This window comes from Acinonyx jubatus, chromosome C1 (genome assembly GCF_027475565.1).
Source record: "Acinonyx jubatus isolate Ajub_Pintada_27869175 chromosome C1, VMU_Ajub_asm_v1.0, whole genome shotgun sequence".
Classification (NCBI taxonomy): domain Eukaryota; kingdom Metazoa; phylum Chordata; class Mammalia; order Carnivora; family Felidae; genus Acinonyx; species Acinonyx jubatus.
Genome location: NC_069381.1, coordinates 2827208 through 2841512, shown reverse-complemented (window position 1 = coordinate 2841512; position 14305 = coordinate 2827208). Strand labels below are relative to the sequence as shown.

The 14305-nt window shown below is 57.6% G+C and overlaps 1 protein-coding gene across 1 annotated transcript in view; it reads right to left on the bottom strand.

Annotated features, from left to right (window-relative positions):
- The window catches only part of AJAP1 (adherens junctions associated protein 1), a 120291-nt gene that overhangs the window by 54362 nt on the left and 51624 nt on the right, over nt 1-14305 (bottom strand). Inside the window, exon 2 of the mRNA XM_027060619.2 lies at nt 8817-9631. Within this exon, the coding sequence (XP_026916420.1) occupies nt 8817-9631 (815 nt within the window). The remainder of the gene's footprint in view (nt 1-8816; nt 9632-14305) is intronic.

Sequence of the window (14305 nt, the reverse complement as noted above, 5' to 3'; positions counted from 1 at the left end):
CATCACGGCACCTCATATATGGGCCAAGAACTCTGGAGTGGATAAGGCAGTCAGCTTCCTCTTGGACTCAGGCCCCCACTCAGGACGCCCTGAGGCTTCTGGCAGCAGAGCTGTGTGCTGAGGTGGGGCCCTCGGCGGCACGGAAAGGGCCCCGGCTCCCCTCCCTGAGCGTCAGCCCCAGTGCCTCCCAAGGGCAGTTTGGAGAACACGGAGAACGAAGCACAAGTCTGGCAACAGGCTCCGTTACAGGCACGTGTGCAGGGGACACTCTGCAGAGAAGCCAGCCGGCCCCTGGCCAAGGACGTGCTGACTGGCGCCCCAGCAGCCAGCCCTCCCCTAAGCCGGACCCCGGACACGGTGCCCCCACAAGCCACACGTGGAGGCTGCTGACCCGGTGCGTCCTGAGGGTTCTGCTGATGGTTTCCCTGGTGGGTCCAACTGCCTAAATCCTTCTGGGACAGGGACAGGTCATGAACTGGCCAGGAACCTGCAGGTCCCAAACCTTCCCCTTCGGGGGATGGTGAAGGAGACAGTAGGAGTGGTTCTTCCCCAGCACAACGCAGCCCCCGACCAAGGGGCCTGTGCATGCCCGGGGTCCCAGCTTTCCACGTGGCTGAACTCAGTCACATCTCAAAAGGACCTTTCGAGGTGGGAGCCAGCACCCCCCGAGGTCACAGGACATGGCCAGTGATGGTGGACAGCCAGGGGCTGGGTCAGGCCTGGGTCAAGGCAGGGCTTCTCCCCTGAGCACCAGCCTCACCCCCTACACGTCCCATGCACAGTCACCTCAGCAGACACCTCACTTCCGCTCTCGAGACAGACTGGGCATCCCTGCTACTGACGGAAAGTTCTGGAAAAGAAACTTAATCCTGTATTATTGCTGATCATCACCTCCTAGCAACAGACTCTAAGGCCAAGGTTCACTGAACCACACTGAAAGCCAAGACCAGAGGCCTGTCTTCTCGTCTGACCATATGGCATGTCCACCACGCGTCTGCCTATGACCTTGGCTGAGCCTCCAGAACCAGGCAATGACCTCTGGGGCATGCTGGAGCTGACCTGCTGCAAGGGTGAGAGCCGTGCTTCTCCCAGCAAGTTTGCGCACGTGGGGCTTTTCAAGTCGGACACCCTGCCGCTCCTGGGTGGGCCGGGTGACTTCTCCCACTCAGGGAAAGGTGGCTTCCCACCCTCCCAACTGGCAGCTGGGAAATCCTGGCCGCCCCTGCCCCGCCGACCCCGGCGCTTGCCACGCATGGGAACTGCTGGGCTCATTGCCTGGAGCTCACCAGCCTTTCCCCTTCGCTGATGACACAAGGGCGGCGGGGTGGGGAGGTGGGGGGGCGGGCAGAGCGTGTCAAGACCATTTTCCTAGCTGTGGGCAGAAGGAACACAGGGCTTCGAACGTTCTTATGGCCCTTCAGAGCTGGAAGTCAGCCCTCAAGCATTTTATCGTCCAGTGTCCCATCCAGATGTGAGAAGACTGAGTTCCAGGTCACCTGCTGGGCTGCCTCTGCCATGCAGGCCTCTGGGCTTCCAGGAGCTCTGGTCTCCAGCCCGTGCTCTGCGTCGTAACCTGCCCTTCCTGGTGTCCTGCCCAGGCATGCATTCCGGGTCAGTCAGGACCAGCCTCATTCACTCTCCAGGAAACCCAGCAGGGGCCCTTGCCACCAGGACCAGCCCCCTCCTCCTTCACTGGGTTTCCAGACTAACTGCAATTGTCTAAGCCAGGGCTTTCTAACGTCTCCGCTCCTGTCCTTCGCTGTCATTTCTCTCTTGTGCAAGCTTGTGTCCTTCCCTGTCTGACTTTCCCAAATAGATTTTAAACTCCTTGAAAAGACAGCAAGGGACCAGGCTTTCTATCCCCTCGCGCCTCCCCCCGCCCCGAAGAGCAGTATTTCATATCAACCAAGTACGGAGCTGACAGTTCCCTGTGCAGCAGATCAGAAGCCAGAAATTCCAAAACTGGTCCTCTCCACATCGTCAAATAATTCTAAAAATAATGTTCTGTCTAATATTTAATCTCTAAGCTTAGAATCATTCCCCTGTGAGTGGATGAAAACCATAAATTCAATCCACCGTATATCAAACGGGTCTGTTATCACTCCAGTGTTTAGCGAAGTGCCTGATATAAGGAAGACACGTCCTGCATGGGGGTGTCACCTGCAGCCCCCCCCCAGAACCTGAGTAGCCAGCATCCCATCCACCACCCTTAGGGGAGACCGGTGTCCAGGTGCAGGGGTGTCAGCTCAGGCCTCTTCCTGTAGCTCTCGGGGGCCAGGAGGAGGAAGCCAGCCCTGGGCAGTTGAACACGGCAGCTCCCGCAGAGAAAGGGCACTGGGGCAGGCACCGCAGTCCCCCAAGAGCTCAAGAGGCTTCCTGACCCCTAACTTGTTCCAGGGAGGAGGAGGAGGCTCTGGGGGAAACACAGAAGCAGAGGAAGCACTGAATGCAGTCAGATGGAGCATGACAGGGAAATGAGAGGAAGCTGGTGATAGAGTCACCTCCAGAAGATTACGAGGCTTGCCTTAATGAGCCGGAGGTCAGTTATCCACACGGTGCGAACACGGCTTTGCTCAGCCAAAGCAGAGGCGTGCTCAGGGAGGTTGGTCGGGCGCAGAGAGCCATTGGCAGACACACGCGGTCCTACCTGGGCCACAACAGGTGGCCCCGCAAAACCACGGTGCATCCACTCCAAAGCCCGCGTCAGACCCTAAGGCCCAGCCTCGCGCGCTGCAGGGTGTGGGGTGTTCAGCGAGCTCCAAGCGCTCATTCGTTCATGGATGCTCTTATCCCAATTAAGCCACTCAAAACTTTTGAAGTTCATGAGTCATTTGCTTCAAATATCTTTAAATTAAGGACGGATTCACTTCCCTGGTAGCAAACACCCAGCAAGTTAATTAAAAGGGGCTCAGCATCTAAACCACCATCACTGCTTTAAACAGAAGGAGAGGAGCACGTCTTTCCCACCACAGCAGCTCACGACGCCCTTCCACATCCATCCGGGTATTTAGAAGGTATTTCCCAGCATGACACTTGCTCTGCTGTCCAGGTCAGCTGACCATCAGTGTGAGGGAAGGTGACACCAGCTGGTCCCTTGTGCTTACAGTCCGACACACCTAAAGGACAGCAAAGGCCCCTGGTGACAAGGGCAAAGCGACTTGGAAATCATCCCCACAAACGCATGAGTGAATTCCAACGTAAAAATTACCAGGCAGAGCTGCCATGACACCTGAGCCATCTCGTCCTTGAGCTGCTGGCTGTCACAAATACGTGATTGATCCAAATGGACACAGATCTTAAATGACAATGGAGACCTTACTGGGCTTGTTGGCCCCTCCTGGGTGATGCACCTTCGAGAGCTATGAACATGGACACTGGGGAAGCACTGGATATATCTGAGCAGGCTGGAAAATCTCAGGTCCAGGTGGCAGCAGGAAGGTCTAGCAACATCAGGTCCAGGAACTCAGAGTACTAGCTGAATGCCAAGCACCCACAGCCCAGGAGACCCACAGTGGGCAAGTGCAATAACCAAAATCAGGTGGCTTGAACTCCCCACAACTCCCTTTATGAGTTGTAAGATTAAAGCCCAGGAAATGGCTTTGTGTTTTTCTCCCAGGAGACTTGGTGATTCTGGACTCAGAACATGACCAGCAAGAGAGCTGTCTCAGGAAGATGGCACTTCGCCGTGGGGATCCCTCCTCTGTTGACCTCAAGTGAACTTCTGCCCCATCTGACACTCACCCTCTGCCAGCACCATGTGAGGCTGAAGCTGAATGCCTCGGTGAACCTGAGCCAGGTGATTTTCCATCCCAAGCAGTTCCTAGCTAGTGCCATCTATGCCTCTGCAAAGAGCACCAAGGTCAGGGATGAGGATGTGCGACCTCATCTAATGACCTCATCAAATGACCCCAGAATGGAGCAGTAAATGTTGCAGCAAACTGGCGATAGCAAATCGTCACAAGGATAGCAATCATTATTCCCATCACTGTCACCATCATCACCATCACCACCACCATCATCATCATGCCCACCATCACCATAAGCATGAGCATCATCAGCATCACCAGCACCACCACTATCATTATTACCACCATCACCATCACCACCATCATAACCAGCACCACCATCATCAGTGTCATCATCATCATCATCACCACCATCATCATCACCATCATCACCACCACCACCATCATCATCACCAACATCACCACCACCACCATCACCACCACCATGACCATCATCACCATGACCATCATCATCACCATCATCACCAATATCACCAACATCACCACCACCACCATCACCACCACCATAACCATCATCACCATGATCATCATCATCATCATCATCACCATCATCACCACCACCATCATCATCATCATCACCACCACCATCACCACCACCATGACCATCATCACCATGACCATCACCACCATCATCATCACCATCATCACCACCACCATCACCATCATCACCATCACCACCAACATCACCACCACCATCACCATAATCGCCATCATCACCACCACCATCATCATCATCATCATCACCATCATTACCACCATCATCATTATCATCACCATCATCACCACCACTAGGACCATCATCATCATCACCATCATCACCATCATCACCAACATCACCAACATCACCACCACCACCATCACCACCACCATGACCATCGTCACCATGACCACCATCACCACCACCACCACCACCATCACCACCATGACCATCATCATCATCATCATCACCACCATCACCATGACCATCATCATCACCAAAATCACCACCATCACCATCATCACCACCACCACCACCATGACCATCATCACCACCATCATCACCATCACCACCACCACCATGACCATCATCACCATGACCATCATCATTACCACCACCACCATCACAACCACCATCCTCACCACCACCATGACCATCATCATCAACATAATCACCACCATCATCACCAACATCACCACCACCAGCATCACCACCGCCATGACCATCATCATCATCACCACCATCATCATCACCATCACCACCACCATCAACACCACCACCATGACCATCATCATCATCATCACCACCATCATCACCACCATCATCACCACCATCACCATGACCATCATCACCACCATCATCACCAACATCACCACCATCACCACCACCACCATCACCACCACCATGACCATCATCATCAACATAATCACCACCATCATCACCAACATCACCACCACCATCACCACCACCATGACCATCATCATCATCATCACCACCATCACCATGACCATCATCACCACCGTCATCACCAACATAACCACCATCACCACCACCACCACCACCACCACCATCATCACCATCATCACCACCATCATCACCATCACCATCATCACCACCACCATCATCATCACCAACATCACCATCACCACCACCATCATCATTATCATCACCATCATCACCACCACCATCATCATCATCACCATCATCACCACCATCATCATCATCGTCATCACCATCATTACCACCATCATCATCATTATCATCACCATCACCACCACCACTAGGACCATCAACACCATGACCATCATCATCATCACCATCATCACCATCACCACCATCATTATCACCATCATATAACAGCAACATACATGTAATGAGCAGCTACCATATGCCAAGTACTGACCACCTGGCATATACTATCTCACTTAACCTTTACAACATTATAAGATGGCTAATTCTATAATTCCCACTGAGGCACAGAGAAGATAAGCAAGTTGCCCAAGTTCACACAGCTAACTGGAGATGAAGCCAGGAATTTGAAGGCAGACACTCTTACTCCCTATGCTAAACCTAGGAGAGGCTTCCCACTCTCTTCACTTACAGGGTGATCCCTGGGAGAGGGACTGTTTGACGATGCCATTCTATGTAATGTTAGCTCCTGAGGGATTTCAGAGTGCCCCAAGTCTCCAGCCATCTGCTGTTCTATGCCCACCGATATCTATATTCTGGATAGGCAGGCAAATGTAACTTTCCCTTTCTAAACATCTCTCTACAGAAGCAAAAAGAAAAACTCACAACTCCCCCAAACCTGATTCCAAAGACACTCCTTGGGCCAACGGAACTGACCTGACAAATTCTTCACATCGCTTCCCCAAACCTTAATTCTCCCCATTGCGATACCCTCAGCAGTGAGTGGGCAGAGCTGGGAGTGTCTGAGATGAGAAGATCCCCATGTCCCTGGCAGCCTGTTTGCCCTTGACACTTGCCAGCTTCTCCTCGGAGGTACTCTTGCTGGGTATAGAAACACCTGGAGTGTGGGCAGGGTTCTGAGTTTGTGCTTGGTGTTGACGCACTGAATCTCATGACAATCGTTTGGAAGAGATGTTTCTAAACTTCAATTTTCCTGGTGAAGAAAATGCAGCCAAGAGAGACGAGAACTTCCCCCATGGTCACACAGCTCCGTGCAGCAAAGCCCAGATTCACGGGCGATCTGAGGTCTGGACGCACATATCACTAATTGTGCACGGCACGCACAGTCTCCCGGGCCACAGCTCTGGGACCCCCAAGACCACCCTTGCAGCCTGAATTCTTCCTGAGAAGCGCGAGCAGCTGTCATGCTCCACAAAGAGTCGGGAGCCCAGGCCCACGACTGGTGCTGCCAGGGCAAGGGGATTCACAGGGTTCCCGCCTGGGCTCTCCGTGCCTGGCCTTGGGCCACTTACACAGGACCAGCTGGGCCGTAACACACCCAGTTCGAGGCTTCACCTCAGCACTTCCTGTCTTGCCTTGTTTGGCCGGGATGCTGAGGCCGCTGGCACCCCTTCTCAGCATCCTGCATCACTTCCCAGAATTCACATTTCTCTGCACTAAAAGCAAACACACATATTCCCCCTCCCTTGAAATCTGTTTTGCTAAACAAATTAATCTAGCACCAGATTATATTATGAAGAACCATAAATCTTTTCCAAGATAAGCATCTGTCGATTTGGATTAGTAACATCCAGTGTACTGTGAATTAATTTGGTGAGCCTTCTGATGCTGTCCCGAGCATTTAACTTTTAGTGATAACAAATGTAATTTGGAATCAATGGGAACACGTCTTCTCAGCCGTGCCTCTGCGGTAAGTGACGTATGTAGAGGGCATGACAGTAAACGCAGGCAGCACCGCCTTCTGTTATGAGGATGCCTTGTGAATTTACTGAGGTAAAAACAAATGCTTTGTAAACCGCTTTCGGGCGCCCAGCACAGACATGATGAACTGCGGGCTGCATGTCTGTAGTGACTGGGCAAAGGCAGCCCAGGAGATGGCCTGTGCCAGCCTGCAGACCTTGTCCCGCAGTGCTCCGAGCCCACAGCCTGCGTCCCCGGGGCCTGGCCCCGGCCCCTGGCTTTGAGACGGAGATGGGTCTCCTGCTTTCATAGATATGTTGCTCTCTAGGAAAGAATTGCTCAGAATAAAACTTGCAGTTCTCTTGACCAGGTGAAGGCAGGAAGTAGGTCATGGAACAAAAGCCACCCACTCCGTGAAAACCTGTGCAACTCCCGACCAAGGCCAGAGCTACAGGAAAACCACCGATGCGGCCGACAGACCCCGAGGAGCAATACCCTTCTGCCCCCTGGGTCCTGAGAGTGCCTGCGTGGGGCCTGCGGAGCCCAAGCCCTTAGGATGTGGAGAAGCAAAGAAACGGGGAGCTGGAGGAGGCCCACGTCACCCTCACCCCTTCGTGCTGACACCCTGCAGTTTGCATCCTGTTTTATGAACCAGAAAGTACCACCGTTGGCCCAGGAGGTGTGTGGGCAGATCTGACCTGTGAACACCCTGGTCCCCGGTGGGCGTGGGGCCGTGGCCCCCACAGAGGCAGAGGGAGCTGGACGCAGGTAGGAACACAGGGTCCCGGACTCTGCACTCTCCCTCAGTGGGCCAGGAAGCTGAGTGCATGTCTGACCCTGTGGACAAGCTGTGGCCTGGGAGGTTCTCAAGGGCTACGCCTTTAGAAGCAACTGGAAGAGGAGGCACAGGAGGAGAACGAAAAACAAAACCACGCTGCAGTAGATACTTGAAGGCCAAGAAATGGTAACCGTCCACATGCACCGAGGGTAAACGGAGGCAGGAGAACCAGAGCCGTGCCTCCTGACCCCCATCCCCCAGATGTGCGCCAGATGGCCCTAAGCCGTCTCCAGGGAAAAGATGCTCCCCAACCCGAATCAGTGTGCAGGACCTCAGCGGATACCGCAGGAAGACCTTCCTTACACCTGACCTCAATCTCTTCTGCTGTTTAAAGTGATCCCTAACTCCGGGCCAGTCTCGCAGCCACCCCTCCACAGGGCTGCACCCTTGAGGGTTTTTGAAGACTCCAAACGTCCCCGATCCCATCAGCAAGTGTGCTCGCATCCCACCCCCAGGCTGGCCCGGAAGTCAGGTCCTCTGCCATTGGGGAAGATGTGGCTCTGGGCCTGGCAGGGTTTGGATGCCCTTAACACAGGCAAGGAAGGCACAACGTCCCCTTCGGGGCCACCACTAAGGAGAGACCCTCTACTGTCCCCCTTCAACCAGCCGGAACAGCTTGGCTACAGGACAACCCCTGTTTGCAGGACACACAAGTCCACGGACACGCATGCCCCCTCTGTCCCCAAGGCTGCCACCTGACTGTCAACACTGCCATTGTTTTCGGTTCTGCCGCTCAGAGATGGGGAGTCCTGCCAAGTCGTGTCACCCAGGCCGAGTTGGGCATCCCTCGGAAGCCACACCCCCGGGGTGCCCTCCCCCCTACCCACCCCGGACCGAGCCCCAACCAGAAAAGAGGTGGCTGTACCTGAGGTCTCCCCCAGAATTCGTGGGGGCTTGACGTCTTCGCCATTGTCTTTGCTGGGACTGGTGGAAGGCTCCGTTGTGCTAGCCCCAACCGGGATCCGATTCCTCGGGCCCAGGGGCTCAGTGGCCCCCTTAGTCTGCAGCGTCACGGAGGTGGCTGTGGTGGCCATGGCGGCGGTGGTGGCGATGGCCACGGTCGTCTTCCGTGTCTGTGAGATGGAAGCCGTGGTGGGGCCGTAAAGGCCTGGAAATGTGTTGGACTCCGGGGCCTCCTCCTCCCCCGTGGGTCCCCAGGCGATGAACTCCGTCTCGGTGGTGGGCCTGCTGCCCCGGAAGTCAAAGCCGTTGAAGCCGGCCCCCTGCACGTGCCTTTTCCCTCTCCGCAGGAGGGCCTGCTGGTCCGTGCCGGCCGCACCACCCGCCGTGGGCGAGGGGGCCGCGGCGGAGGAGGAGCCGAGGGAAGAGCTGGATCCGGCTGCGGCCGGGGGCTTGGCGAGCCCGCCTCTGGGCACCAGGGTGGCCACCTGGTCCCTGGGTCTGTGCGCCCGTTTGGCGCGCGGGCTGGGCATCTGGCCGTGGCTGCGCTCCACGCGGGCCGGGCGTGGGCTCCACGCGGGCACAGGGATGCGCGCCGCCTGTCCACTCTTCAAACTCCACAGCCGGGGCGGCCGCTGCGGTGGCCGGGGCAGCAGCCGGAAGTCGGGGCCCGGGCCCAGGGACTCACACGAGGGCAGATCCATGGCGAGCTGAAACATGGCTATAAGTATCCAAGCATGGCTTCCTACGGAGCAGCCCGGCCAGCGGATGCACATGGAACTGCATGGAAAAGAGAGAGCAGTGTCAGCTGGGGGCTCGGGGCTCTGCCGGCCGTCCCTCCGCCCCCACCACGACGGGGAAAGAGCGCTGACCCTAACCGCAAGAGGGAAACCGAAACGCTCCGTCCGGGGACTCCGCAGTCCTGCTCAAGGGCCATCTCTCCAGCGGCATCTTCGAGGCTGGGCCGCCACGCACCTGCTCCCGGGACGCGGCTGCCCCGCCTGCCCTGCACCTGTCTACCCGGGAGCGTGCAGCCCACGCGGCCGGCCGGCCGCGACCGCGCAAAGAAAGCGAGGCTCAACACCCCCAGCTCAGCTGGCAAGATGACCTCAAAGACCAGATTAAAACGGAGACACGGAGGGGCGCGAGGTAGGAGAATGGCAGCGCTGGGGGCTCGGTCTGCCCCTCGGGTCACGCAAGTTACAGGCCCGGGGCGGGCGTCTCTGAGCACACATCCTGCCCCTCCTGAGGCCTGGGGACAGGGGCGCTCGTGGTGGGGATGAGCCAGGGGGGCTCACGGGACTTCACAGGGGGCACGGAGGCCCAGCATCTACTGAGCCCCTACCCGGCACCGTGGTCCGCGACCCCACCCCACCCCCCCCCCCCCCCATCGCAGGCAAATGTGCTTGTCTTAAAGCAGCCTGTGGCCTCGGAGGCTGTACGCTGGGAAAACTTATTTCTGGACTCGGTTCAGAAAAAACGAGACCTGCTGTGGATAAGCTGGAAGTTTATCGATGCACCAACTCGGCCCAAGTGCCATCCTGGTGACATCTCGGCTTCCCCTATTTATCTTCAGCACGGGGACCCTTTGAAACCCTAGCGCCCACCCTCTGAGCGCCAGGAAGGCTGTGGGAAGGGCGCACCCCACGCCACCGGGGACGGCGGACGGGGCTGTGGGGACAGTGAAGCCAGGTGGGGGCACGGGCGTGTCAGGTGAGCACCCAGAGCACAGTGGACAGGCACGCGGAGGGTCTGGGGGCCCCGGGCCCATGCCCCCTCCCCCACCGGCTCAGACGATTGAGGGTTGGGCACAGGCGCCATTCAAAGTGAGTACTTGTCACCAGCCCCACATGCGAACCCTGACAGGGATCCAGAAGTTGAGTGACCGCTGTGGGCGGGGGCGGCGGGGGCGGCGAGGGCGTCTGGTGTGCTAAGCCGCCAGCCAGAAAAGCTGCTCGAGACCAGCCCCGTAGAAGAAACAGCTCATGGTTTTTCTCCATGAGGGTTTGCGTGACTTTAAAAGGGAATAAATGAGTGAGTGAGCAGGAGGCCGCATGTGAGTGAGTCACGTGTGCATGTGAGTGTGCACGGAGTGTGCCTCAGGACGCCATATCGGTGTGTGTGAGGGCTGACGTGGGGCCCGGATGTACCTGGGGGTGTGATTGTGTCAGCAGGTGTGCACGAGTGTGAGTCTATGGGGGTGTCTGTGTACCCATCTGTCACATATGTGTGTGTGTGTGCACGTGTGCGGCCAGTGTGGGGTCCGCACATGTCGGCGGGCGTGTGGGCCTGTGTCTGTGTGAGCTCCCCCCCACAACCCGCCCCGCTCTGCACTCACCCCACGTGCCTGGGGCCGCCTCCTCTCTCGTGTGCACTCAGGCACGTGCAGCTCCCTGCCTGTCATCAGGACGTTGAAAGGAACTTGTATTAATGAGCGCTAATTACCAAAGAGGACTAATCCCCAAATAAAAAGGCCCCAGTATTTTAATCAGAATGAAGGTGCTTTGCTGCAGAAATTAGAGTTTGCTCATTATGCTAATGCCTCCGCACCGAGTTTCTGCCCGCGTGCAATTTCTCTGCACAGCCAGCCAAGCTCCGTGCAGGGACCAGGGCCACTGTCACTGTGCACGGAAATTTAGGTCAGTGTGAGACACCCCCACGCACAGAGTAACACAGCTCCTCTGTGGCCGCAGGTGACTCAGTGAGGATCGATGCCTCAGACCCCCTGGTTCTCCCGCCACTCTGCACATCTGGATGGGAGTCCAGCCCCCAGGGACATGGGGCCCTTCGTCAAGCAAGAGCGGCGCCTCGGCCCGGAGGGCCTCACCAGGCACCACCAGGCCCTTCCAGCCCTCACAGCCCCCACCAGGTCCCACCAGCCCCTTCCAGCCATCACCAAGTAAGGCCAGGCCCCCCCAGCCCTCACCAGGCGACATCAGTCCCCTCAGGTCCCACCAGGCAATGCCAGGTACCATCAGACCTCCACAGGCCTCAGCAGGCCTCAGCAGACACACCCAGGCCTCACCAGGCCCCGGCAGGCACCATCGGGCCCCTGCAAGCAGGCGCAGTGAAGAGCAGCCACGGAAGAAGCCACGAGCCGTCAGGACCCGGAGAAACACCGCGCCAGGAAATTAAGACCACAGCACCCAAGCCCGTGCCTGCTGGCCTGCCCCAGCATCACTTCACACACGGGATATTTCTGTCATTTTTCACCAATCATGAGCTGTAATTGGTTACCATAGAAACCCCCTCATTTCCACGCCACCCAGCTGTTATGCAGAGAAACCCAGCGAAGGCAACGGCAGGGAACTCGCTTTGTTTCTCCTCTTCGAGTCCAGGTTCTTCCTTCTGGAAGCAGTGGATTTGTCCAGAGAGGGGACATCAGGAGGGCAGGTGGATGAGTCGGGACACACAGACGCTCCTCTTCACGCCGGCAGCCGGGAGACACCGGGCCGGGGTCGGGGACAGACAGAGCCCCTCCCACAGGGAGGTCAGGGGCAGATTCTGTGGCCTGCAGGGACCCGAGGTCTCCCTACAGGGGTTAAAGGTCCCAGGGCCTCTGCTCTGTCACTGGAGCCGGCCGGCCCACATGTGCCGTCCGGACCTCCACGGTCCTGAGCCACACGCGGGGTACTTCCTGGGATGCTGCTGCTGTGCCCCGGCATCAGGGGGTCCCGCCACACGAGGTGCAGCACGGGACCCCTCTCCATCCTTCCAGCGGGCCTGGACCCAGGAGCGCTCTGCCCTCCGACGCTGTCTGGCACAGGGCTGCGAGGCCCTAGGCGGAGGGCTGTCGGCCACTATCCACGGCGGCAGAGTGCCCCTCCCACGTGCAGGAGGGAGGCCTGTGGCTGCCACCACCACCAGCGGCCGTCAGAGCCGCCACGGGAAACACCAAGGAGGCCAGGCCACAGTGCAGACCTCCAGGGCATCCGCAGGCCCCTTGGGAACATGCCCCCCGTTCTGCATCCACGGGGGCGGCTACCGATGCCACAACAGGTCCAGGCCTCCTGCCACGGAAGGGTGTGGGAGACGGGCGCTCTTGCATGCGGTTGGGAGGTTCAGCAAAGCCTCAGTTACCCACCGACCCTGCACCTTCCCCTCTTGGGGATACACAAACACGTGCACACGCGCGTTCAGGGCAGCGCCATTCACCATAGTGGGAAGCAGAAACGGCCCGAGTGTCCACCAGGTGCGTGGACAGGGTGACACCCCCCCACCCCCGCCCCGGGGGACGCTCTTCGGCCTGAAAAAGGAAAGCAGGCAGATACACGCTGCAGTGTGGACGGAGCCCGCCCAGGTCACGGGGGGAAGAGGCAGCTGTCATGTCAGACACCACGTCGTTCGCTTCTACTCCTACCCAACGCCCAGAATCGGTGAATCCAGAGACAGAGAGTAGATTCCTGGTCGCCAGGGGCGGGGGTGGGGGGCGGTGACTGCTAATGGCTGCAGGGTTTCTCTTAGGGGTGATAAGAACGTTCTGGAAGGAATAATGCTGACGGCCGCACAACCTTGTGGATGCGTGAAAACCACTGAGTCTGGGGCATGTAAATCACGTGGCTGCGTCCAAGGGTGGAGGGACCAGCCTGGGGTGGGCGTCCCACTCTGCCCTCGGGCCCTGCCCGCTGAGGGGGGGAGGGGTAGCGGCTGGTGGGGGCAAGGTCCGGATAGGGGAGCTGCCGGCACGGTGCACAGTGTGCATTCGAGACCTTTCAGGCTTGTGCACGGTCCTCGCGGGGTCCTGGGCTCCTCTGAGCCCCACGGCCCACGCAGGGCCGCACCCCAGCCCCAACTCGGAAGGGCGAGCTCCCCCACCTCCGGCCGGCCGCGTCCCCATCAGAGCCACGGCTCCATCCACGTTTATTTTCTGGTTTGTAGCTTTTCTTGCTTTTCCCCTTTTTACATTTTTATTGAAATCTTTTTTTCCCTAAGAACAGGTTCATACGATTCAAGGGCTTCAGATTGAATTCACTGCCTTCTGTGTGTTTTCTTCACAGAAGAAACCACTGTCGATTAAGGGAGACAAAGACTTGTCTTGTGGTTAAGGTCACACTTGTCCCCAGGGGGCTGGCGGGAACTGCCTCTGACAGTCAAGAGCCCCAGGGCGCTGAGACTCCAGGTTGGGCTGAAGGCTCATGCAGGGGCCCAGGGACCACGTGGCCCACGGGCTGCCTGGGAATCTCGCTACAGTCACTGACAAGTCCCCCGCCCCCCCCCCCCCCCCCCGACCACAATCCCAGCACTACATTACCAAGGGTCGCCCCTGCCCCCAGAGTGTCCACTCAAGGGCTTGTCATCAGCTCGTCTGGGGCGCCAGCCACAGTCAGTGATTCTGTCTGATGGAGAGGTTGGTTCACAGATGTTTGGGACGGTGACTTCCTTAGCTGGGTCCCCTTCCGTTTCCTCCGGCTATGAAACGGGTGAGTTTTGAAGAGTTTACAAGAAGCGGGTGTC